Source organism: Tamandua tetradactyla, chromosome 7, assembly GCF_023851605.1.
Source record: "Tamandua tetradactyla isolate mTamTet1 chromosome 7, mTamTet1.pri, whole genome shotgun sequence".
In the NCBI taxonomy this organism is placed as follows: domain Eukaryota; kingdom Metazoa; phylum Chordata; class Mammalia; order Pilosa; family Myrmecophagidae; genus Tamandua; species Tamandua tetradactyla.
This window is the reverse complement of record NC_135333.1, coordinates 14,962,463-14,988,161: the sequence shown is the minus strand read 5'-3', so window position 1 is coordinate 14,988,161 and position 25,699 is coordinate 14,962,463. Positions and strand designations below refer to the sequence as shown.

Sequence of the window (25,699 nt, the reverse complement as noted above, 5' to 3'; positions counted from 1 at the left end):
CCTCACCGTTCATCCATGTAGTCAAGTGTGTCATGACTTCATTTCTTCTTAGAGATACATAATATTCCATTGTATGTTTATACCACATTTTGTTTACCCATTCATTGATTAATGGACACCTGGGCTGTTTTCCATCTTTTGGCAATTGTGAATAATGCCACAGTAAACGCTGATATGCAAATGTCTGTTCACATCCCTGTTTCAGTACTTCTGAGTATATGCTTAGTAGCAGGAATGCTGAATCATATGGCAGTTCTATACAGGAACTGCCAGCTGTCTTCTTCAACGGCTGCATTGTACATTCCCACCAACAGATTTAGGTGTGTACTGGATTTGAATAAAAAGATGGTGTTTTGAAAGAATTTGTTTAGAGGACTCAGCAGTGCCTAATCTCTGTTTATGTTTTGGTTTACTAAAGCTGCTGGAATGCAGTGTACCAGAATGGATTGGCTTTTTCAATGGGGTCTTATTAGGTTACAAATTTCTAAGGCCATGAAAATGTCCAAATTAAGGCATTAAGTAGAATATACCTTCTTTGGGGAATGGTTGCTTCATCAGGGTTCCTCTGTCACATGGGAAGGCACATGGTGATGTCTGCTTGTCCTTCTCTCCAAAACATCTCTGGGCTTCTCTAGGTCTTGCTTGTTTTCCCCTCATAATTTCTCTTTCTGCATCCTTCACTGGATTTCCTCTCTGCTCCTCTCTTTCTTTGTCTCTCTGGGCTTTCTGTCTTTATTCTCTTTATAGAGAACTCCCGTAAAAGTATTAAGACCCACTTTGAATTGGGTAGGTCACATCTCCATGAAAACAACCTAATAAAAGGACCCACCCACAATACATCTATATCTGCACCTGCAAGAATGAGTTAAACAAATATGGCATTTCTGGGGTACATAGTATCTTCAAACAAGCACAGTTTACAAACTGACATTCTCATATACCCCAAAAAGTATCTCAAGGGGTACAGCATACAAGGATAAATAGCCAAATGAGAATGAGAGTTTTACCTAAGTTTTAAATGGCTAGTATAGGCCTCTCTTGGAACAGGTGATTGTAACTTCATGATTTATGTTTAAAGTCTAAGCAATTCCTCATATATTCCCATTAAGTCTGACTCCAGTTCTTGGGATTTTTTTTTGTTTGTTTATTATGTAATGCTCAAAACAGTGACTAGCAAGCAGAGAAGAGGAAAGAAAAGGAGGAAGACCTGTTGAAATCATGCAGCTCCCTTACTTACCTGCTTTTCTTACTATGAAGAAGAAGGAGTGGCATAATCAATGCTATAGAAGCTGACTAATCAAATTAGTCCTCCTCTTCTTCCCTTCTGAAAAAACACCAGTAGTATAAACTTTCAATGAAAACTCTTCTCCCTTTTTAACTTAGCAACCAATGGGACTTTCTTTGGTTTAGCTCTCACATTGATATCTGAATATCATGAATATCTGAAATTTCTTTTTGATCAAATATGCTAATACCTATATGTTCTTTTTTGAGAGGTACCTAGTATCCGCTTCAGTTATATATTCATTTTTGAATCTACATTTGTAGATTGACCTAGTCTTTTTCTTATATTTTAGGATATGTGATTTGAATACTTTTGTTATGCATGCGACTCTTAATCTAAAAAAAGCCACATCAACATGTTAGAGATTTTGTAAAGTGAAAGAGTGTATTATATGAAATATTTCCCTAATAAATTCTTAGAATCAGATTTTAGAAGATTAATTCTTTTGGAGAGTAGCCATGCTCCCAATTTTTTTTTTTAATTAAAGTCTTGTAGTGTCTTTTCCCTTAACGCCATTTGAAAGATGAAAACATTTTGTAATAGGTTATACTCCATTTGTAAAGACCAGGTAATTACTGCATATACCCAGCTGAACATGAGTATTTGGCATCAGGGTTACTTTTTCAATTTTCCGAAGTTTTGTTAAAATAGATATGAAATCCGTTTCTGATTTTATCACATAGAATGCTTTTTACTAATATTATTTTCCATGCAAATTCCATTTTTTAATTTTTTGTTTTTTTAAGTTGATAGTCAAATTGACAGAGCTGCGAAATTCAGAGTTAAGGCTGTCATACTTTTTTCCAAATTCACTGTCCCTAAGAATTGCAGTCCTTAAAAAATATAATGATGTCTTATAATTACATATTGCAGTTCCTCTGAAAGTGTAATAAACAATTTATAAATTCTTTTCTACTTTTTGCTCCCAAGAATTCAGTTGCATTTTATATGTTATTTTGTAATGGGGTACAGCAAGTTACCATTTTCTATTGCATTTAGATAAAAATGAGGAAGCTACTACTCAAAAGATGTTTTAAACTATAGAATGACTTTAGGTCTAGCTATGAGAATAATATTCTCATACTTACTGTGACCATGGAACAAACTATCCAAAGCATAATAACTTTACAACAGTATGTTATGTCTCATGATTTTGTCATTTAACTGGATTACATTGCTGTTCTCACATGGATCTCTTAAGCAGCTGTATTCAGCTGGCAAATGGGCTAGGCTGGAAAACCCAAGAAAGCCTTTCTCATGACTGGGCCATGGTGCTAGCTGTATTAGGTGTGTCCCTTGGTTCTCCTCTCTGTGGCTTCTCTAGGTTGTGTTTCCTCTTCTAGGTTTTCTCCAAATGGCCTCCCTCTCCAGCAGGATGTCTGGACCTCTTTACACGTGAGAGCTGGCTTCCAAAATAGAGTTTTTTAATGGGAGAAAGTGTAAGGTTCCAGGTCTCTTAACGGATATGTCTGAAACAGGCAGAATATCTTTTTTTTTTTTTTTAAACTTCTTTATTTTTTGATCATTACTCACTTTTTTTCTGAAAAAACCAAACATACATGCAAAAAAGGTACAAATCTCAATGTACAGCACAACAATTAGTTGTACAACAGATTCCAGAGTTTGGTGTTACAGTTCCACAGCTGTAGGCTTTCACTTGTAGCTGCTTCAAGACACTGGAGACTAAAAGAAATATCAGTCACACTTGTTTGCTAATCCCTACCCTCTCTGTATAACTCCACCATCACCTTTGATCTTTCACCTACTCCTTTGGGGTATTTGAGCTGTGCCTACTCCAGCCTCTCATGTTGGAAGGGCCATCAACAATAAGGAGTAGGGAGATGGAACTAGCTGATGTTCTGGAAAGGCTGGCCCCTCTAAGTTTCAGGACTTATCTGGTCCAGGGTCTGGTGTCTGGTCCAGGTGTCTGGAAAGTTACCCTAGTGCATGGAACCTTGTAGAATCTTAAAATTCAGGGAGAATATCATTTTAACCACATTCTATATTGAAAATAACATGTAAAACCAGCCCAGGAACAGTGTGACGGTTGTTCAGTGGCAGAGTTTCTGCCTGCCATGCCAGAGACGTGGGTTCAATTCTGGTGACTGTCCATGTAAAAAAAACCAGCCCAGGAAGAAGAAAATTAGATTCCATCTTTTCATGGAAAGGGAGGAGAGAAGTCAGTGGCTGACATCTTTGGAGACTACCTAGCACAAATAGCTTTGTGATTATGTAGTAGTTCCTGAATTTTTTTTTTTAAATCTACCAATGTAAATGAAATTTACCCAATAATCTATTATTAAGTGACGCTTCTTACTACCTATTTACTACCAGATATTTATTTCTTACTACCTATTTACTACCAGATATTTAGTGTCACATGTTTGATTTTTAGTTGACTTAACAAATTAAAAAATAAAATTCTCTGTTATCTCTTTGCTACTTTTCTTTTGAACTAGAGCTATTATGATTGGTTAAGAAATAATAACTTCCGGGCAGGCCATGGTGGCTCAGCAGTCAAGAATGCTTGCCTGCCATGCCAGAGGACCCGGGTTCAATTCCTGGTGCCTGCCCATGTTAAAAAAAAAAAAAAAAAAAGAAGAAGAAGAAATAATAACTTCCCATTTGGGGTAAATTACCAAACTATAGGTAGCAAGTAATTCTGAAGATGAGTTTAGTCATTCACTTCTAAGATTTTTAGAAGTTTTACATTTGTTTTCTTGAGTGGTATTGGTCTGTGGTTTATTTTTCTTTTAATGACTTCGTCTGGTTTTGGTATCAGGGAGATGCTGGTTTCATAGAAGAATTGGGAAATTTTTCCCTTTTTTTCAATTTTTTTGAGAAGTTTGTGTAGAATTGGTATCATTTCTTCCTTAAATGTTTGCAGAATCCACCAGTGAAACCCTCTGGAGTTGGAGTTTTCTTTGTTGGAAGGTTCTTGACCATAAATTCAATTTCCTTGGTAGTTATAGGATTATTTACGGCATCTATTTCTTCTGAAGTGAGCTTTGGTCGTTTGAGACTTCAAAGGAATTTGTTCCTTTCGTCTAAGTTGTTGATTATATTGACATAAAGTTGTTTATAATATTCCCTTGTGATTTTTTTAATAAACCTATAGAACCTTTAGTGATATCACCACTCTCATTTCTGGTATTAGTAATTTATGTCCTTTCTCTTTTTTTCCCTAACTTGTCTGGCTAGAAGTTTATCCATTTTATTGATCTCAAAGAACCAGCTTTTGATTTCATTTATGTGTTCTGTGGTTCTTCTTTCTTTTTAAAATTTCATTAATTTCGGCACTGAATTATATCCTTTTGTCTAATGCTTTTAGGTTTAATTTGCTTTTCTTTTTCTAATCTGTTAAGGTGGAAGCTGAGATCATTGAAGTGAATGTCAGAATGTTCTCAAATCAGATGAGTGGTAATCAAGAAAAGAATAGCTATAAAAAGTCACCAAAATTTTCAATGACTTCTGATTGTCAGAAGAGTAAAATCCAAATTCTTTAACTTGCTATTTGTGAGTCTCTAAATTGAACTCAAATTTGAGTTGATAGACCAAGTGCACATATATGCATTTATTGCACCTGTCCAAAAGTAATGGTACAAGTTTATAAAAAATAAAAACTGGAGGGTGAGGGCACATTAGTGGACATGTAATTTTAAAGTTTTGTAAGCTCTTGGTAGAATGTTGATAACTAAAGCAGATCAGAAAAAGTACAGAGGAGACTGTATAGAGCAGGTAGCAGGTTAGCCTGGCAAAATCCAAGGAGCCACTTTATTTAAAAATGGGAATGTGAAATGAAACTGAAACAGGCAGATTAATTGAAGATGTTTTTTGTAAAGCTCCCTGACTTCCTGCTCTGAATTCCAGCAATTGTTTTCTCAGAAATTGTACTACTGTCTTCCTTAACTTCTTTTCGCTGGGCTTCAGGGTTTGTTTTCAGTGTTTCTTACAAACGCATCTCTTTTTCTTGGATTCCCACCCTTGTTTTGCTGGATAACATTCTCAACTAGTTCCCTCCAAAAGCATTGCTTCCCTAGGTGCATATGGAAATGTTTGTGGGGGACATTTTCATTGATCACATTGTCTGAAGGAAGAGTGTTTCTGTTTGCTAAAGCTGCTAGAATGCAGTATATCAGAAATGGATTGGCTTTTATAAGGTTTTACAATTAGTTTACAGATTTACAGTTCTAAGGCTATGAAATTATCCCAATTAAGGCATCAACAGAATGATAGTTTCTCTGAAGAAAGGCTGATGGCATCTGGGGTTCCTCTCTCCCATGAGAAGGCAAATGGCTGGTGTCTGCTGGTCCTTCACTCCCAGTTTCCATTATTTTAGTTTCTGATGCCAGTGGCTTCTCTCTCAGCTCTCTCCTCTCTCCAAATATCTTTGGGTGAATTTCTCTGAGCTTGTCTTTTATCCTCGTAAAAGGTGAATTGAATTGGGTGGGACACATCTCAGTTGAAACAACCTAATCAAAAGGTCCCATCCACAGTAGGTCTGTACCCACAGCAGAAAAGTAAAGGAACATGGCCTTTTCTGGGATACATAACAGCTCCAAATTACCACAGAGGAATATTACCAAGTCCTTGAAAGTCTAAGTCCTTAAGAATGAATGAAAATGATTTTTTTTCCTTTTGCCCTAACACTTGACTGATGATTTGACTGGCTAAGGAATTCTAGGTTCAAAATCATTTTTGCCGGTATCTAAGAACTTAAATTACTTCTAGCATCCATGATTACTTATGAAATAGCCAATATGCCAGTCAGATTCTTATTTATTTAAGGGTACTTAGAAATTTGTGAGATTTACCTTTGAGTGAATAGTGCAAGTATATATGATTTATATGTTTACGAGGAAATTACATTAAAAATTTCATATTAAATTGTTAAATTTGTATTTTTCAGACAATGAATGATTTTGACTATTTGAAACTACTAGGTAAAGGCACTTTTGGGAAAGTTATTTTGGTTCGAGAGAAGGCAAGTGGGAAATATTATGCTATGAAGATTCTGAAGAAAGAAGTTATTATTGCAAAGGTAACTTTGAATACTAGAGTTGATTATTAAATTTTTCTTTCTGACATGAACATGTATATATGCTCATGTGCACACATATTAAAGTGTTGAGTTTTATTAAATGATCAAAGTGTTGATTGCAGGCTACTGCTGTAGTAGTAACTGTGTATAACTATTTATTTATAATGTTAAGGTCTTTTGAAAGTTTGCAGTAGTATCTGAATGTTATATACTAAAGCTATATTATTCACTTGAAGAAATAGAGATATTTATTCTATATTTGTGTCTTTGAGAGGAGCTTTTTAGTATATATTGGTGATCTACATCACTAATTATAGTGCTCTTTTATTTATTAATTTCTTCTTATTAAAGAGCACTTAGAACAATGCAGATGATTTTGTACTCATAAATTATAGAGCTTATGGGAGATTCATATACAGTATGAAAAAAACAACTTACATAGATCTGAAGATTCTGGAATGGTGACTAAAAGGAATGAAAGTCTTTGAAATTCTTTCAGGGCACCTTATAAACCCCTTCCACCCCTATAACTTTATTCAGCTTTGACCTGCACAAGTAATTAACATTTTAATGATATGCATTCTAACTCAGAGTTCCAAATTAAATTCTCATTCCCTCAAGAGACAAATTAGATGTAATTTATAAATTGGTCCATGCTTCATATATTGCTTAATTCAACAAATGATACATAATATTAGTTATTCTTTATGGACTACTTTGACTTTCAGTTATTTACAATTACATTTTCCTCATCTGGAATGTTTTCTCCATATGCTTTAAGAAACTGTTTCTCCTATCTTTGTTCATCTGTTTTGATCTCAACTCCTTTACAAGTCAGTGTCTGGTATTAGAGATCATATTGGAGTCATACATGCTTAAGTTTACATCCCAGCTTTGCATCTCATCACATAGTGACCATTAGTAATCAGGTTTTGGAGGGGAAACAGGGTAATGTTTTCCTAGAAGTATTTGGAAATGTTTGTTAGGGACATTTTTGATTATCACAATGACTGGAGGTGGGGAAGGGGTAATACTATTGACAGTTATCAGGTAGAGTCCCAGCAGGCTCAATGTAATGTGTACAACAATCGAGCACACCTTAGTTTTTTCATTTGTAAAATAGGTAGCAGAAAACGTACTAGTTAGGAATATTATGAAGATGAGAATATGTAAAGTATTCACCATGGTACCTGTGTACAGATTATTAATTAAATTGGTATTTTCTTGAAGGTAGTATAGTGTGGTGGCTAAGAGTATGACCTCTGGAGTCAGAATAGCTCTGACACTTACTAAATGATACCAAGCAAATTACTCAACTTATTATCCCTTGGTTACTTCATCTGCAAAATGGTGATAATAATAGTACCCAACCATTTACATCTGTTATCAGGGTTGAATGATTAAATATATGTGGTTGCATTTATCATTTTTAAACAATTAAGTTCCATTAAACGCAGAATTAAACAAATTGAATTAAAATATTATAAATAAAAGTAAATATAATGTTAAAATATTTGCTGCTATTATTAATATTACCACCATCACCTACTGTATATCATGTGTAAATAAATAAAGTTCTGCTCTCTTTTCCTTTTCTACATTATCTTTCCTTGGACTCCAATGATTTAATTTCTGTTTATCAGACATGAGACTATCAGGCACTGTCTTGTTTCAATAATTATTCATACTTTCTTTGAGTAACTGCACTGAATTATGTATATTTCACAAGTAGTGGAATATCCTGTCTTTGATGTGGTTCCTTGCTGCTTTCCCCAACACATCCATTTATCAATGTCTTGAGAGAAGTTATGATTATTTATATTGAAATGATTAAAGTATGAATTCTGGAGTCTGATAAGATCTGGACGTTGAATCCTGATGCTCACTGCTCAGAGCATCACATTAGAGATTAAATGATATCAATATGTCTTATTATTGGTGATATTAACCTTGATCACTTGATTAAAGTGATATATAATGGGTTTCTCCACTGTAAAGTTACCATTTTTCCCTTTGTAATTAATAAACATCTTAGAGGTAATACTCTGAGGCTGTGCAAATATATTGTTTCTTTGTAAATTTTTACCTACTCATTTTAGCACCTGTTCTAGTTTGCTAGCTGTTGGAATGCGATAAACCAGAAGTGGGGTGGCTTTTAAAAGGGGGAATTTATTAAGTTGCAAATTTATAGTTCTAAGGCCATGAGAGTGTCCTAATTAACACAAGGCTAGAGAAATGTCCAATCTAAGGCATCCAGGGAAAGATACCATGGTTCAAGAAGGCAGATGACATTTAGGGTTTCTCTCTCAACTAGAAAGACACATGGCAAACATGGCTACGTCTACTAGCTTCTTCTCCAGGGTTCTTATTTCATGAATCTACCCCAGGGGTGTTTTCCTTCTTCATCTCCAAAGCTCTTTGACTTCATGGGCTCTTGTGGTTCTCCTGGCTCTCTCGTGGCTCTCCAAAAAATGTTTCCTCTTTTAAAGGATTCCAGTAAATTAATCAAGACCCACCTGGAATGGGTGGAGTTACATCTCCCTCTATTCAAAGTCCAATACACACGATTGGGCGCACCACATCACCATGGGATAATCTAATCAAGTTTCCAGCCCATGGTATTGAATAGGGACTAAAAGAAATGGCTGCCTTCATGAGGTGAATCAGTTTTAAAACATGGCTTTTCTAGGGCACATAATCCTTTCAAACCAGCACAGCCTCTAACAGTGGATTTTGTCTGTAGCAGTTACTATGGTGTTTTAATGGTAAATTTCTATTTCTTTCATTCCTTCTACATATGTTCATTGGAATTATTCAGAAAGGAGGAATTGTCCTTTCTCTCACATTTATTTATTCACTTATTTACATTAGTACAAGTCATGGTTATTTATTTTGTTCTATGGATTATAATCCAATACCGTAATCTGTTTAATTGCTGAAATTATTAGTTTGGTGATTGTGAGCTCTTCCAGGTTGTTCCTGTACCCTTTAATATGCTGTCATCCTTTTTTTGTAGTGCCCTATTTTTTCGGGCACCACAGGAGTCTCCATAGCCATCTTTTGTTTTTCCTACTCCAGCCTTGGAATCAAGCTGTTTTCCTTGGAGCGGTGATTTGAATTCCTTATTTTTACATTATGCAAAAATTTATGAAGTTATGGACATTAAAAGCAGATGGTACAATAATATAACAAATAGAGAGAAGACTGTCACAGACAGAAGAAAGGAATGTAACTGATGTGGGGATATTTCTGCATGGTACCACTCTACAGAGACCCGCAAAGTTCTTATTTAGCGAGTCCTGAGAGTAGAAATGGATAATGCAACAGAATGCAGGGTTTTTACTTACTTTGAGTAAGGCAACTGGGTCTCATCCCACTCCTATCTCCTTCTATACTGAGTAACTAGATGTAGCGTTTATGTCATTACAGCTGCCCTTTGAAGTTATTTTTAGGAAAGCTAGAATCCCAAGTATGGGGGCGTCATCACCCACCTTTTTTGGGGGGGTGCATTTCTGGGTTCAGAGTAGAGTATGCAAATTACCTTTCAGTTCCCTACCTCAAACTCTTAAAATGAAGTGTGCCAGCATCTGTTTCTCAATCCATGTAGGGAGAACTTATCGTTGATTTTTCTACTCAGTAAGGAGACCCATACTTTATTAATTCACTTGTTCATCATTTAAATGTGAACAGATCATCAAACACAAAAACTTGAAGAGTATATGTTTTTCTTTGCTAATGTTGCTAAAATGCAGCATGCCAGCAATTGATTGGCTTTTTACAAAGAGGATTTATTAGGCTACAGATTTAGTTTTAAGACAATGAAAATGCCAAATTACAGCATTTCTTCTCTTAAGAAAGACTGGTCATCTTTGGGTTCTGTGCCACATGGGAAGGCACGTGGCTACCTATGTCTGCTGTCCTCTCCTGGCTTCTGGTTTCAAAGGGCTCTCTCAGTTTCTGGCATCTCCTGGGTATTTTCCTTCTGCATCTCCAAATATCTCTGTTTTCTCCTAAATGTTCCTCTTTTGAAAGAGTCTGGTAAGCAAATTAAGACCCACTTTGATGGGCAGGGCCACATCTCCATGAAAGCAACCTAATTAAAAAGTCCCACCCAACAATAGGCCCACACCTACCAGATTGGATTAGAAGAGCATGGCTTTTCAAGGTTACGTAACAATTTCTAACCAGCACATTATAAAACACAACAATTAAGACCAATAAAAGAATAGTTAAATCTGGTGAAAAGGGAACAGAGAACAGAAGATAATCTCCAATTAGTATTTGTAGTGAGATAGGAAAATATATTGCATGTATGAACCAAAAATAACCTGCAAAAGAAGTAAAGTACAAGAAAGAATAATTGTGTATTTAACATATAATTGTTAGAATAAAAGCAAATAAGATTGGAAATAAATTTGGAAAAAAAAAATAAGATTGGAAATAAATTTGGAGACTATCTCAGAATAAAAAGCCAAAATACAGAAATGAAAACATTGTGGGAATAGTTAAGGGCAGTGATTCAAGTGTTTGACTCAGACACTTGAATTGTTGTCCCTTGAGGAGCCCAGGTTATTTGTTTCTGGTGTAAATGATGTTTATTTATTTAATTATAATGGTACAGACAATAAATGGGTGTTCTGTTTTCCCAATCAGTTAGTAGACAAAGCAGATAAGACTGAATTATAGTTATAGAACAGACTATAGTGTTATAAACTCTATCAAAGTAAAAGAAATGGACATCAGGAGATAGAGGCAAGGTGCAGAGTAATAGAGGGGTATGTAAAGAAATTAATATCCTTATTAGAGGGGAGACAATACACAGTTTAAAGCTAAGGAAATAAAAAAATGTGAACAGATGCTTAGATGTATTTAAAGTTCTCCTAAGAGAAAAAATAAAGAACAAATTGAAGAATTTAAAAGAATATGGCTCATAAATATTACCAGGAGATGGTGCCATGAGTCTGAATGGAATCACCAAGAGAATGAATGTACCTAGTGAAAAGAAGAGGTCTGAGGACTGAGTCCTGGTGACACACCTAGAATAAGAATGTAGGGAGAAGGAACCAGCAAAAGAGACTGAGAATAGACAGTTACCGGAGAAGAACATTAAACGATTATGATGTCCAGGAAACTAAGAGTAACTCCTGTTTTTAGGAGAAGAGAGTGAAGAATGAGAGTGATTTCTCTTTGCATAGAAAGTAAGATCACATTTGGAAAATATGAAGAAATGAGGTAGAGATAAAGAAAGACAACTTAATGAAAAGCTCCTGGGCTTGGAAATCAAATAACCTGAATGGGGAATTGTAATGATCCTAGTCAGTAAGTTTATGTGAATTTTTTTCTTTAGATAAATGCTAATAAAGGGAAGAAACTGGAGATTGACTTATTCCCATACTGGAAGTTCTGAGAGGCAGAAGGAGGGAAGGGAATATTGGGAAGGACAGTACAAACAGAGACAAGCTACAGTTTAAGAAACGCTAGGGTCCAGAGTGATTCTCTCATGAAGGAAGTCTAAGTTTATGTAGCCCTCCATTGAAGTGATGTTTGTAACAGGAACAGCGAGAACAAGATATCAAAAAAACAATACTTGAAAAAGATTACAGAGTATTTAGAGATGAAAGAAAATAATTGTGTTTTCATTTTCTTCATCAAGGAGAAAAATTTTCAAAAATGAATATAGAAATATAAATCAGGAATAAATGGGAAGACAGTTTGACAACTGGAGAGTGGGTGAATTAATGGAAATCAGTATCTGGGCTAGTGCGCTTTTTTCAGAAGGGTAGAATTAGATCTCAGAATTTTAAACTTTGATAATTGTGACATCTTTCCACTGGAAAAAAAAATACATTTCCAGTATGGCTTGACAAAACAGAGAAAAAGTAAATGATCATTGATAGTCATTGTGGTTTAAGAATAAATTTTGCTAATGTAACAACTCTCCTTTCTTCTTTTTCTCTCACTCCCTCCATATCCTCTAAGTCTTAATTATTACCCTGGGTAGATCAAATCATGGAAGTGCTTTAGCCATAATGCATCTGTGTTTCAATTAGCTTCTTTACAGAGTTAGACACTGATATCTTTTGGTCAATATGGAGAAAATAACGTGAACAGAATAAAAGTACCAAGTTAACTAGATAACTTTGAAGATGTGAAATAGTATTGTGAAGTAGAAATCATCACTGATTTTGGACTTAGGTAGACATGGGATTGATACTGACCTTTTCACCTCCAATTTGAACAATTTGACTTCAGTGAACTCAGTCAGTTTCCTCATACACAATGGAGAATAATAAAACATACCTTTCCAGATTGCTGTGGGAATTAAAGGAAAACAACAGCTCATACATATATCCTTGATCATAGAGAGAGATACTCTCTTTCTCCTCTTCTTGCCATCTCTTCTACTCCACTGCCTGCCCCCACCCCCTGCCTCTAAAGCCTAATTAAAACAGTAAGTGGGGGCAAATACAGAGAGAATTTTAGAACATGTCTAGTAGAGGTCTAAGAGAGGATGGGGAAAATAAATGAGAAAGGATTATTTTTCTATCTTATGTCCTCAAGAAATGAAATTCCATTCCCTGTAAAGCTTTTTTTCTGTGAAGCAAATAGATATAAATCCTATTCATTATGTAGTATTTCGCCATGGGTGAATATATGTGAACCTGTATTTCGAAAGCTTTTTCATGAAAGCATTATTATATTTACATTGCATAATATTATAAAATTGCATTTTAGCACTCTTCATTTATAAATGACAAATTGGATTTTAGAAAAAGCATCTCATTATTTTAGCCACTACATTTTTTTTATTGTTGTTATTGTTTCTTTTTTTTTTTGAGGAGAAAAAAATTTATTCACGATCTTTCAAGACCGGGTGCCCAACCGCGAAAAAATTGTTGGCTGGCATGCCAAGCAGTAGAATGCCACAGGCTTTATATCCTAAGCTTAGCACGCAGGTCCCTCCCCTATTTCTCTGCTGATCGGATACTCCAGAGGTTAAGGCCTATCCGGATAGTCTAACTAATTCATATTACCCGCTGAAGGTACCCGCTTTTGATTACTCTTTACAATTCAGTGACTGTGGCCATCACTCATTTAAACTTGTTTCTACTATATGAAGATTTGGTAGCAATTCTAGACCTGCATCAGAGGCCCTCCCCTTTCCCTGCCTACAAGACCAGTCTGAGCACATTTTGCAGCCGTTTGTTTAGTGAGTTCCATTTCTCTCATCCTGCGCCATCTTGTGTGAAACCTAAGCTTAATTTTATTCTTACAAACCCCCCTCTTTCTTTTTGAATTCTTTTAGTTTTCACATTTTAGTCTTTTTTTCAAACTCGGTAAGAGCCTTTTTACACTCCTCATCATAGGGATCTCCCTCTTTAAGAGGGTACAAATCGTCTTGGTTAAGGCAGCCTCAAGGAGCCACTGAACTAACCCTCGGGAACATGGGATAATGCAGCACACAAGTGCTGTGAGTACCCAGCTACTATGATTCAAGAAGTTAGTATGGACAGTACTACTCCTTTTCGTTTCCCAAACCAGCTCTTTAACCATCCCATGGGGGGGTTATCAATGCCTGAATTTTTTACCAGTTCTTCAGATAAGGCCATGAGGCCTTGTCCAGCTTTGATGATAGTTCCATCTGAGGCTGTATAATTGGGAATAAATGTACAACAGCTCCCCTCAGCCATAACACAAATGCCTCCCTTTTCAGCTAGCATCATGTCTAGGGCCATCCTGTTCTCCCATGTCATTTGGCTAGTAGCATCTGACGGTTCTGCTATTCCCTTAACTGCATCCTTGTGTAATTAATAAATCTTTGCTATTTAACCCAAGCCACATTTTTGTTGATGGTGACTCACCAGAATAAGGATGACTCAAATCCTGCAGCTACTTGGTTCCTAGCCTTAAACTCATCTGGGATTCCCCGAGCACCCCTTTACTGTCTAAATAAACATGATCATCAGAGGAACCAAGTAAGCATTTTTTTCTTTCTCTTTCCTTGGGTAAGAACTTCCTCCTTCTTTTCAAATGCCAGGGTGAATGGGATGGCCAATTGGACCAGAGCTCAGGTCCCCTTCCACTTCTCAAGTAATACTGGTTGGAAGATGCCCTTTCCACAGTACACCAAAGGCCTGCTCAGGGTATGGTTAAACTGGAGAAATTGCCAGTACTAACCTCAGTCACATCCCGCTTTTGGGGACACGAGGCCGTGGTCCCAAGGTCTTGGAGACCTTCTCCCTGCTGGAGAGACAGGCAGAGTGGTTTCTTGCACTGAGATGGAAAGCTGGTATAGCCTTGACCTTTCTGCCCCTGCCTGGAGGGAAAAGAGAGGACAACGTATTACAATTTTCACCATAGCCACTAAATTTTATCATTTTTTTTTTTACTTTTTCTTTTGACATGTTACTTTTAACTGTAATTTAAAATTATTGGCATCTATGTTTATTTTTTAGCTTGATTGTACCTTATCTTCATAGCAGATACTAAGTAATATGTGAAATACAGTACCATTAAATTTGCATTAGTGGGGGGAAATTTAATCTGATCAGATGTAAGATATGGTGAAAATATAAGAAAGATGTATACATAATGTTAATTCCAGCTCCATAATTGCAACAGTGGAATATTGTCTTAGTATTTGTCTCCATACACCTTTAACTTAGCTCCTTCAATGTATTTAGACAGATTACAGAATTTGTAACAAATACCAGTTTTCTCTCCTAAAGCTTACTGAGTGATGTAGAAATATAACTATTGATTATTATGTGTGATGGGCCTGTTCTAAAGAAATAGAATGAAATACCCCACAGAAATATTTTCTGAAGCACTACAAAAACTCTTCTGTTTCAATATGGGTTTTATACCTCCCTTTCTTTATTCTTTCCTTAGTTTACTGCCCAAAATCACTTAACATCCTAAAGCATAACAGGTAAACGTTACCTCTTCTGTCAATATCTTTCTGACTGCCTATAAAGAAATATTTCTTTTGATTTACTCTCATGTTGGAGGCATGAAATTTTTTTATTATTATTGTTAATTTTATATCTCAAAAATATCTCAGCACTGTCCCTTTTTTCCTATTCCTGTTGCCACCATAATAGCCCAAATCATCTTCATTTCTCTCCTAAACTACTATAATAGTTTCCTGTTTGATTCCTCCTATTTTCACTGTTTTTCTCAGGAGAACCCAGGTAAACATTTAAAAATATTAATTGTGTCACCCTCATTCCCCCACCCTCCCACACCTTCACATTACCCAGCAGTAGCTTGTCTCATAATTTCCCATTGCATTGGTTTTCCTTCCCTACCCTACTTAAAATAGTGGAGACTCCCTTTTTTTCCTAAATATCACTTATCAGAATTGGTAAAGTATTTATTAACTTGGATATTCACTTGTTTGTTATCTTTCTTCTCCACTAGCCTGCGAACTCCATGAACGAAGGGACCATGTCTTTTTTTTTAAACCACTTTAAACCTGCACTCTCCTTAGCATTTAGTAAGTGTACATTAAGGATTTTTTAATGAATGAGTATGGTTCTGTGTATCACAAATAAAATAGTTGCTTGCATAATGCTTAATTAATATTTCATGTTCATTATATGATGATCATGGATTACATTATTCCCTTCTCCCCCTCCCCCCATTAACCTGATTGCCATCCTACAGTGTAGAATGGAAGCTCCATGAAGGCAGGCACTTTCGTGTGTTTTGTTCATTGGTCTACTTCCAGTGTCTAGAACAATATTCAGCATATATTTATTACATATTTGTTGAGTGAGTGGGTGAATGAGTGAGTGAATGAACCCCTTACCCTCCACATCTTGGAATTCATTCCTTTTATAAACAGTTCAGTTCAACAAACATTTATTAAATATCTGTTGTATCCTTGGCATTATGCTAGGCATTGTGGAATTTAGAAATCAGTAAGTTATGGTGTTATTTCAGCTTCTGACTTATTTTGTATAAAGGTGTTTGCTGTTTTTCGAATTAATTATAGTGTCATATAACTGACTTTCAGATTGTTTGAGCACTTAAGCCTGGCTCCTATAAAACAGATTAAATAAAGCTGGAGAGATTTCATAGTCATGCTTTGCTTCACTGGTTTTAAATAGTGGATTGTTAATTACACTTTATGTTCAGACGTAATTGGTCTCACCCTCTTGGAATGAGTTTGGGATCTTCACATCTTTGATCAATCTGTTTCTCATTTGTCTTCTATGACTAAGTAAAGTCAAATGCTTTTGTAAAGATGGTATTTATAATGAGATGTGCCTGATGTTTTGTACCCCATGTCTTACTTGTAATTTAATTTTGCTGTCAGTGTTAAGAATTGATCCAGGAAGGGCTTTGTTTAGGGTCTTGCCTGAACTAGAAAACAGAGATGCTGTATTAGTTTTAGCAGTCATCGTCTTTTCCTTTCTTCTGTAAGATTGTGTTAGTTCTAAAGTATGAAACTTTTTTCGGTTCTCTGTATGTTGAGGAAAGTCACTTCTGGTTTGCTTTCAATATCAAGGTGAGATTTATATACAGAATTGGGGACATATACTCTTACTCTGTAAGAGATTTGGCTGAAACTAAATGTTTCATGTGTATTTGGTTTGAAATCTAAATTATACATCCACATTTTAAAATTGTCACCTAAATTAGAAAGGTTGTGACCTTTTGAAAAGAAGCGCCTTAAAAAGCCACAAGCAGGGTGCACGGGTGGTTCATTGGTAGAATGTTTGCCTTCCATGCGGGAGACCTGGGTTTAATTCCCAGACCATGCACTCCCCCCACCACCCCCACCCGGAAAAAAAATTTAGAAAAGCCACAAGCCGAACGATACAATTTTTGTACTCTGTTCCTATTTCTAAGATTTTGAAATTAGAATTAAATCTTACATGTATTCTTGTGTTCCCCTTTTTAGTAACTGGTTTCTTTTTTAAGGAGGCTTATAGATCTATTATCTTTACTGAAATATATCATTTGCATCCCCTTTAATAAAATGTATTCCAAACATAAAAACATTAACTACATCATGCCTATTAGTTAATAAAGTATATCCTTCAAGGGGAAAAGGTCGCATTTTAATTTTTTGTGTCCCTGAAAGTGTTTTGTGGCATTATTGACATATGTTGATTAAGTAAAAATGAGTTTATATGAATTTATTCTTTACAGCCATCTTCTTCTTTTCTTCTTCTTCTTTCTTATGGAGGGGAAACTTAGGAATAGAGGAAGCATGCCATTGTGTTTCAAAATCCTTTTCTCTAAGTTTAACTTCTTCTGGACTTAGAGAAATTTTTATATTATAAATGCTTGGAAAGTAAATATTAAAGACTTGCCCTTTTCTTTTGTAGGATGAAGTGGCACACACTCTAACTGAAAGCAGAGTTTTAAAGAACACTAGACATCCCTTTTTAACCGTAAGTGATCAGAGGACAGAAGTTATAATCATAACATTTTGAATTTAAGGAACTTTTGTTGTAAAACTAAGATATGAATGATAACATTTTAAATAACATTAATTTACTTGGTTGTAAAGGCTGTAAGTCAAATTTCTTAAAAATTATTGAAATTTACAATATGTATATGCCTGTAATTTCTTTTGAAACTTTTTTTTTTACTCCCCTGAATTTTATAGCCTTAAAAAAAAAAGCCATAAGCAGGTAAATCATCTGTGGCAGTTTAAGGAGACCACTGAGAAAATGGTAGATGTAAAAAAACCTTTAGTATTGCATATAAGATTTTATGTTTCTTTTGTATATTGGCTTCTGATAAATATTTAGATTATCGGGGAGTATTTTTTTCAGATATGAAGGGCAGAAATCTTTATTGAATGTTTTTCTAGAAATTGAGGCTTCTTTTAAGAATAGAGTTCTCTAACTTATATAACAATGCTAAATACATTAAATTAAAGGCAGGATAACTGATGACATAATTTCTTTCTTTACTAGAGAAAGCATAAACTGACTTATATGCTTATCACTTAGTTGTTTTGAAACAGATTGATTTTTTAGTCATGTTCTTAGATTCCTTGTCAGAGAGGCATCATTTGAAAAGTTTCTCTATATTTCTGGCCCAATAAAGTGTATTAAGATTAAGAATAATACAATTCCCAAAGAGGAACATTTTAGAGTTTTAAGACTATCTATACTGAAAGTTTTCAGAGTTATCACTAGATAACCTAGAATGACTTTGTTACATTGTTTATTTATTGTCCAGTATAGTAAAACAGCTCTGAAGTTTTCATATCTTTCATAACCTATAAAATTACATGAACCATCTCTGTTGGTTGGGGTCACATTATGCACCCAGTATGTAAAAAGTGTCTTTGACACTGTATTGGAAACCTGAATATAACAACCGTAACTGTTTTCCCAAGGAACTCCACTAGAAAGGAAGTGTACACTACACTGTGAGGTAGCTTGGACAGCACTATGGTTTCATATAGATGGTACAGTAAATGATTAAGCTCACTTTACTTAAAATTTTAATATTAATTGTCTCCCCTAGCAATACCCATTGCTAACTAAACAGAATGAGTTTTACATGTGTCATAAACTCTTACCTAAGCACTATAAATAGGTTCTTAAGGTATAATGACACTTCATTTCATCAAGTATGCTTTAATATTTCTGTGTTCTATTTTTGGTACCATTATAATTACAAGAATGTAGGATTATAATATGTTTTCTTTTTCATTTCAAGTCCTTGAAATACTCCTTCCAGACAAAAGACCGTTTATGTTTTGTGATGGAGTATGTTAATGGGGGAGAGGTGAGTCAAAGTAAATTCAGCACTTGTATTTGCATGGTAGTATTGTCTTTATTTGAAAAACTAATTAATTGATATCCAAGTTATAATATGGCAGGTCTTTACTTCTTATAATGGGTTTGTATTGCTCTTTCTTCTAGATGGATGCTGAATAATTTTTAGTGAAATCTAATTATGTTCATTTGTTTTATATATAATTACTTTCCTATGTTGGAAGATTTAATCAGATTCTCTTTTACCCTATATTTTTTAAATATAAAAAGTTTTATCACAAGTATGATTTTGAGACCATGTTACTAAATTTTGTAAACCAGAAAGAAAGAAATTAAATAATATACTCTATAGGATATTTTCTCCTATAAAATTACCTGATTTGTTGAAATTACTTCATTGCAAAAATTCAGTCATTCATTTGATAAGCATAGTTTGAGTGCCTGGGCAGTATAGTTTTATGAAAATGTGTTAGACATTTTCTTTGCTCTGAAGGAGTTTATAATTTTGTCTTGTAACTGTATCATAAATTATAATGTGTTATGAAATACCTAAGTACTTAAATAAATTCATGAAATAAAATGCTTCATGGATGATCTGGCATTTAGGACACTAGGCCTTAAATTTGCTTAATGAGTTTTCAGCAGGATGATTTGAGAAGATATGTCAGTCAGGCAGAAAGGATGGTGTGAGCAGAAACACTGGTTGGGTGAACTCTAGGCAGGAAGATCTTGAGTGGTTAGATAATTATTACCCAGATATGCAGAAATATTGGTTGAGAAAATACAAAGAAGATGACCATCATGGAATGGAGAATTGATAGGTTTTTAACAATTTTTTGAATGAGGGTAGAAACAAAGACGGAAATTGATCAAAGGTTTTTTTTTGTTGTTTTTTTTGGTTTGAGTTAGGAGGAGTTGATAGATGCAGGGAATTCAGGAAGAACATGTTGTGGGTAAAGATTATAAATTTGGTTTTAAAGAAGTTTTCCTAAGATTCCAGGGAAATATCTGTAGAAATTTTCCAGAGAGTAAATGAGTCAAAACTATGCAGATATATATATATAGATTTGGAGCTATTCCCATAAAAGTTATTATTTAAATTATGAGGTAGATAAATTTGCCATGGGAAATACAATTTATAAACTTCTGTGGCAATCTCTATCAGAATTTAAAATGACATATTCGTGAGCTTCGCCATTTTATTTCTAGAAATCTACCCTACAGACTTACAGATATGCCACCAGAATGATATATGGACAAATATATTCACTTCAACATTGTAGTACCTTAAATGAGCATTCAGTCAGGAGACTGAATAAATTGTGTTACATTTATGCAGTGTAATATTCCATATTCATTAAAAAGAACGAGGCAGCCCAGTATGGAACAATATTTTAAGATATGTTATGAAGTGAAAAAACAAGGTAAGGGAAGAGTATAAAGTATGCTACCATTTGTGTTCAAAAATAGATAAGATCATATGCATGTATAGATGTGTATATACTTATCTCTATGCATAGAATATCTATGGAATCACGGATTGAAATTAGTTGCTTGCCTCTGGAAAAGTAAACTAGATGGCTGGGGACAGGGTGAGAGGAAGATTGATGTTCACTTACATACTCTTTTATAATGCTTGTATTTTTACCACGTGCATGTATTATCTCTTAAAAAATTTAAGAACAATTGTCAGGTAGATAGAGACAGAGAAGAGTCAACTTAATTGGCTTCATGATTCTGTAGATCAGAAGTCTGAAGTCAAGGAGTCAGCATGGCCATGTCTCCTTTTAAAGGGGAGAATCTGCTCCATGATTCTCACCTGGTTTCTGGTACATGACTGACAATTCATGGCATCCCTTGGTTTATGGTAGCATAACTCAGTCTTTGCCTCTGTCACATAGCTGTGTCTGTCTGTCTCACTCTCTCTGTAAAAAATTCACTATGTTTTAGTCTCACACATAAGTTAAAATTTCAAAACATTGATTACCATCTATTTTTAGTACCCTGCATTCCTTTGTTCTTCCTCATACAAAAGCATTTTTTTAATTTGAACATTTAGTCACTATCATTATACATTCTAGGCATTCCTAGATTATACCATCTCAGTCTTTATCATCTACCTTTCTTTCTGATTTCATTTGTGCTCCCAGCCCTCCTCCCTCTATCATTCTCACATTCAGTTTCATTTATATTTTGACTAGTGCATTTCCTAATATAACTTATGTAGACAGCTTAATTGAACACCATAAGTACATGGAACCTTGAGTAGGGAATGAGATTTTGTTGGTTTGTCCAGAGTGATGTCCTGATAAATTCCAGAGTGATTTGAACAGTGAATAATTAAGGTATTTGCAAAGCCCCCTTCATGGAATGGTTAGAAAGGGGGAAAATTCAACTTCCCCAAGTTGAATTCTTGGTATTCTCACAAGCAGTGGGGACAACCAAAGCAATAGGCTGAGCCCCCAATCTTGGGGTTTGTTCATATGAAACTGAACCCCACAAATGATAGATCAAACCTATTTAAAATTAGGCCTAAGAGTCACCCCCAAGAGAACCTCTTTGGTTGCTCAGATTTGGCCTCTCTCTCCAGCCAACACAACAAGCAAACTCACCGCCCTCCCCCTGTCTACATGGGACATAACTCCCAAGGGTGTGGCCATTCCTGGCAACATGGGGCAAAAACCCTAGCATGAGCTGAGATTCAGCATCAAGGGATTGAGAAAACCTTCTCGACCAAAAAGGGAAAGAGTGAAATGAGACAAAATAAAGTGTCAATGGCTGAGAGATTCCAAACAGAGTCGAGAGGTTATCCTGGAGGTTATTCTTATAAATAGATATCACCTTGTTAGTCAAGATGTAATGGAGAGGCTGGAGGGAAATGCCTAAAAATGTAGAGCTGTGTTCCAGTATCCATGTTTTTTGAAGTTTATTGTATAATGATACAGCTTTCACAGTGTGACTGTGTGATTGTGAAAACCTTATGTCTGATGCTTCTTTTATCTACCTTATCAACAGATGAGTAAAACATATGGAATAAAAATAAATAATAGAGGGAACAAATGTTAAAGTAAATTTAGATTGAAATGTTAGTGATCAATGAAAGGGAGGGGTAAGGGGTATGGTATGTATGAATTTTTTTTCTGTTGTCTTTTTATTTCTTTTTCTGAATTGATGCAAATGTTCTAAGAAATGATCCTGTTGATGAATATACAACTATGTGATGATATTGTGAATTACTGATTATATATGTAGAACAAAATGATAAGTAAAGAATGTTTGTGTTTGTTTGTTATATATTTTTTTAAATTTAAAAGTTAATAAAGAAAAAAACCTCATTGTGTCCATATTTCCGCTGCTTATAAGGACACCAGTCATACTGAATTAGCCTTCGAGGCCGCACAGGAGTTTACTTTGCTTGTGGCTATGCTTGTTAATATTCCTGTATTTGCCAAAATTTTGAAAGCACTAAATAATTTTGACAGAAGTGAGGTGTGAGAGAAAAACTCATTGTGAAATATCAACAGTGGCTGCAATAGGTATATAAGTACAGTGGAGTAACTTTATGCTTTATACTTATACATTTAGTTTATATGAATTCAACTACATGGGCTCAGCAAGAGATATACTAGATTGATAGATAGATAATTTAAATAGTATAGTGATTCTGCCATTCTTCTCGATGAGTGTATTATCAGCACGATCTCAAAATGAGAGGTCTAAATTTACTATTCTCTTACTCCATGCCAGTTCCTATTCTGCCATCCTTAGAACTTCAAGAGCTGTGTTCTAGTTTGCTAGCTGCCGGAATGCAATATATCAGAAATGGAATGCCTTTTAAAAAGGGGAATTTAATAAGTTGCTAGTTTACAGTTCTAAGGCCGAGAAAATGTCCCAATTAAAACAAGTCTATAGAAATATCCAATCAAAGGCATCCATCCAGGGAACCTTCTTGATGGTTCAGGAAGGCCGATGAAGTTCAAGGTTTCTCTCTCAGGAACGCCGATGAAGTTCAGGGTTTCTCTCTCAAGTGAGAAGGCACATGACAAGCACAGTCAGGGCTTTTCTCTCACCTGGAAGGGGACATGGCGAATATGATGCCATCTGCTAACTTTCTCTCCTGGCTTCCGGTTTCGTGAGGCTCCCTGGGAGGCGTTTTCCTTCTTCACCTCCAGATGTCGCTGGCTCATGGACTCTCTGTTTCGTGGTGCTGCAGCATTCTCTGCTTTCTCCGAATCTCTTGTCTCTAAAATATTTCCTCTTTTATAGGAGTTCGGAAACTAATCAAGACCCACCCAAATGGGTGGAGACATGTCATCACCTAATCCAGTTTAACAACCACTCTCAATTACATCACATCTCCAGAGAGATGATCTAATTACAGTTTCAAACATACAATGCTGAATAGGGATTAGAAGAAACGGTTGCCTTTACAAAATGGGATTAGGATTAAAACATGGCTTTTCTAGGGGACATACATCCTTTCAAACCAGCACAAGCTATTTTTCTGGTGTTAAAAATGTGAAATTTTCATAAAGCATGATCATTACATGCATTGTAATTACAGTTTTCCGTCTAAAGAAGCTATGTTCTTGTTACAGTGCTGGAGGGAAACCTGTGCTGAGCTTAATTATGTTATATATTAATTATTTTGAGGAACAGTACTTTGGTATTCAGTGTTGAATCTTTCTAAGGAATTAACTTACATTGGCTTTATGTGTTAACTTTAAAACTCACTCTGTTATTGTCCATGCATCTAGGAAGTACTTATTGAGTAACTACTATTAGTTGGCAGTTGGAGGTTACAGAAATGTGAGAAGAATGGCATTTTCATTTTAAAAATGAGTGTTTAATTGGGAAGATAGACAAGAGAACAAGCATATACATTATGTTGTCGTTATCACTATGATAATACTATGGGATAAAAGAGAAGGAACACTTGAATCAGTCTAGAATGGAGAGAGTAAAGAAGGACAGTGATGCCTGGGCAGGAAACCCTTCCAAAGCTGCTAAGCTAAGGCTTAAAGGATAACTGTAAGTCAGGTCAGCAGGATGGGAAGGTGGGCAAGCCCACTCAGACAAAATAGAATGTGCAGAAGCATGTAGGTGTGCACCTTCGCTTTCCCAGTATTGTGTATAGCGCAGTGTGGATGACGTACGAATTCCTGCAGAGGAAAGTCAGATGAGTCTGAACAATATAGTCAGGGTCATATTAGGACAGAGCTCTTCCAAGTAATTTGAATTTTATGCTGAAGGCAGTGGAACATCATGGAGGGATTTCTGTAAAAGAATGTATTATAAAGAATCCTTTATAGCAATATGAATGAAGCTTGAACTGGAGAGGACAAAAGTGGAAGCAGGGAAACTATATGGGAGGTTCTTACATTTAGGAAGTTGTCAGTAAAGTGATTATAAAAATGATAAGGACATTAATTGACAGTGTTAGTGGGTAGGTATCAAATTCTAGTGATATTTAGATATTAAAATTTCTAGCACTTAATGAGTGAATGAAGAGAAAAGGAGAGAGAAGGGGAAAGAGTAATTCCAAGTAATTTCTATTTGCTGATTTGGGGAATTGTGTGGATAGTGTTGTTATTCATAAAGGTAGGAAACACTGGAAGAGGAGTGAGTTCCGTGCGATCATCTTTTATCTTTGAAGTACCTTCTGGGACCATCAAGAAGGCAAGAGAGTCAGGTCGGAGATACAAAGAAGAATCATCAGCAGTGCTGAAATACTGAAAAAATGTAGAGTTGGAATATCAGTAACCAAGAATGATGCCTGAAGATACCAGCATTTGACATGATGTTAAAAGAACCCTAAGGAAGATCTGGGAAGGAGGAGCCAGATAAGAAAAGCTTTAGTAATGAGGGAAGAGTATTTTAAATACAACAGAGTATATTAAATCTTTCAAGATAACAATTGAAAAATTCTCATTGGCTTGACATCTAGTGGTTCCCAGAGTACCGGGGATTCTTCCCTTTTTTCCTGGGTGGGTGCAAGGTACACCTTGGCTATACTAGAGAATTTGCCAGTGTTGAGCCTAGTAGAACTCCATTATGAAACTAGTTGAATGTAGTCTTTGGTGGACAGTAAATCAGTAACTGTAGACCTGATTGTAAAATGACTCTGATAATATGACCAATCACACTGTTCCTAACATGTCCAAGCCACTCTTTCTGTAGCTTTGGTATTATTAAATTTCCATGAGGAGAAGAAAAATATTCTGGGAAAAAAGTAAACAGAAAATTGGCCCAAGTTGTTGTGTTCATTTTTTTTTTGGTTTGGTTTAGAAAGACTTGACTTAGGACTCCTCCCCAAAATCTTACTTATAGCTTCTTATATTTCAGGGCTGTAAGTTGGACTTCTGTAAATCTCTCAAAAGACTGGATTCTCCTGGAAATTAGAAATTCGTTAGGAAATAAAGGAAAATATTTTTGTAGAAACGTTATTCATCTGATGAATTCTTTAGACTTGACACCCAAAACACAAGCACCAAAAGAAAAAAATAGGTAAATGGTACCTATGCAAAACTGAATACTATTGTGCATCAAAGCACCTTATCAAAAAGGTGAAAAGGCAGCCTTGTGAGAAAATAATAGGAAACCACGTATGTGAAAACAGTT

The 25,699-nt window shown here is 35.4% G+C and overlaps 1 protein-coding gene across 9 annotated transcripts in view; it reads left to right on the top strand.

The window, feature by feature from the left end:
• The window catches only part of AKT3 (AKT serine/threonine kinase 3), a 430,706-nt gene that overhangs the window by 243,949 nt on the left and 161,058 nt on the right, over window positions 1–25,699 (top strand). For 8 of the 9 annotated variants that reach the window (XM_077168483.1, XM_077168491.1, XM_077168490.1 and 5 more), the window contains 3 exons: window positions 6,195–6,326; window positions 17,669–17,734; window positions 19,020–19,088. In XM_077168483.1, coding sequence (XP_077024598.1) covers window positions 6,195–6,326; window positions 17,669–17,734; window positions 19,020–19,088 — 267 coding nt within the window. The remainder of the gene's footprint in view (window positions 1–6,194; window positions 6,327–17,668; window positions 17,735–19,019; window positions 19,089–25,699) is intronic. The other variant, XM_077168486.1, reaches the window with a different exon arrangement.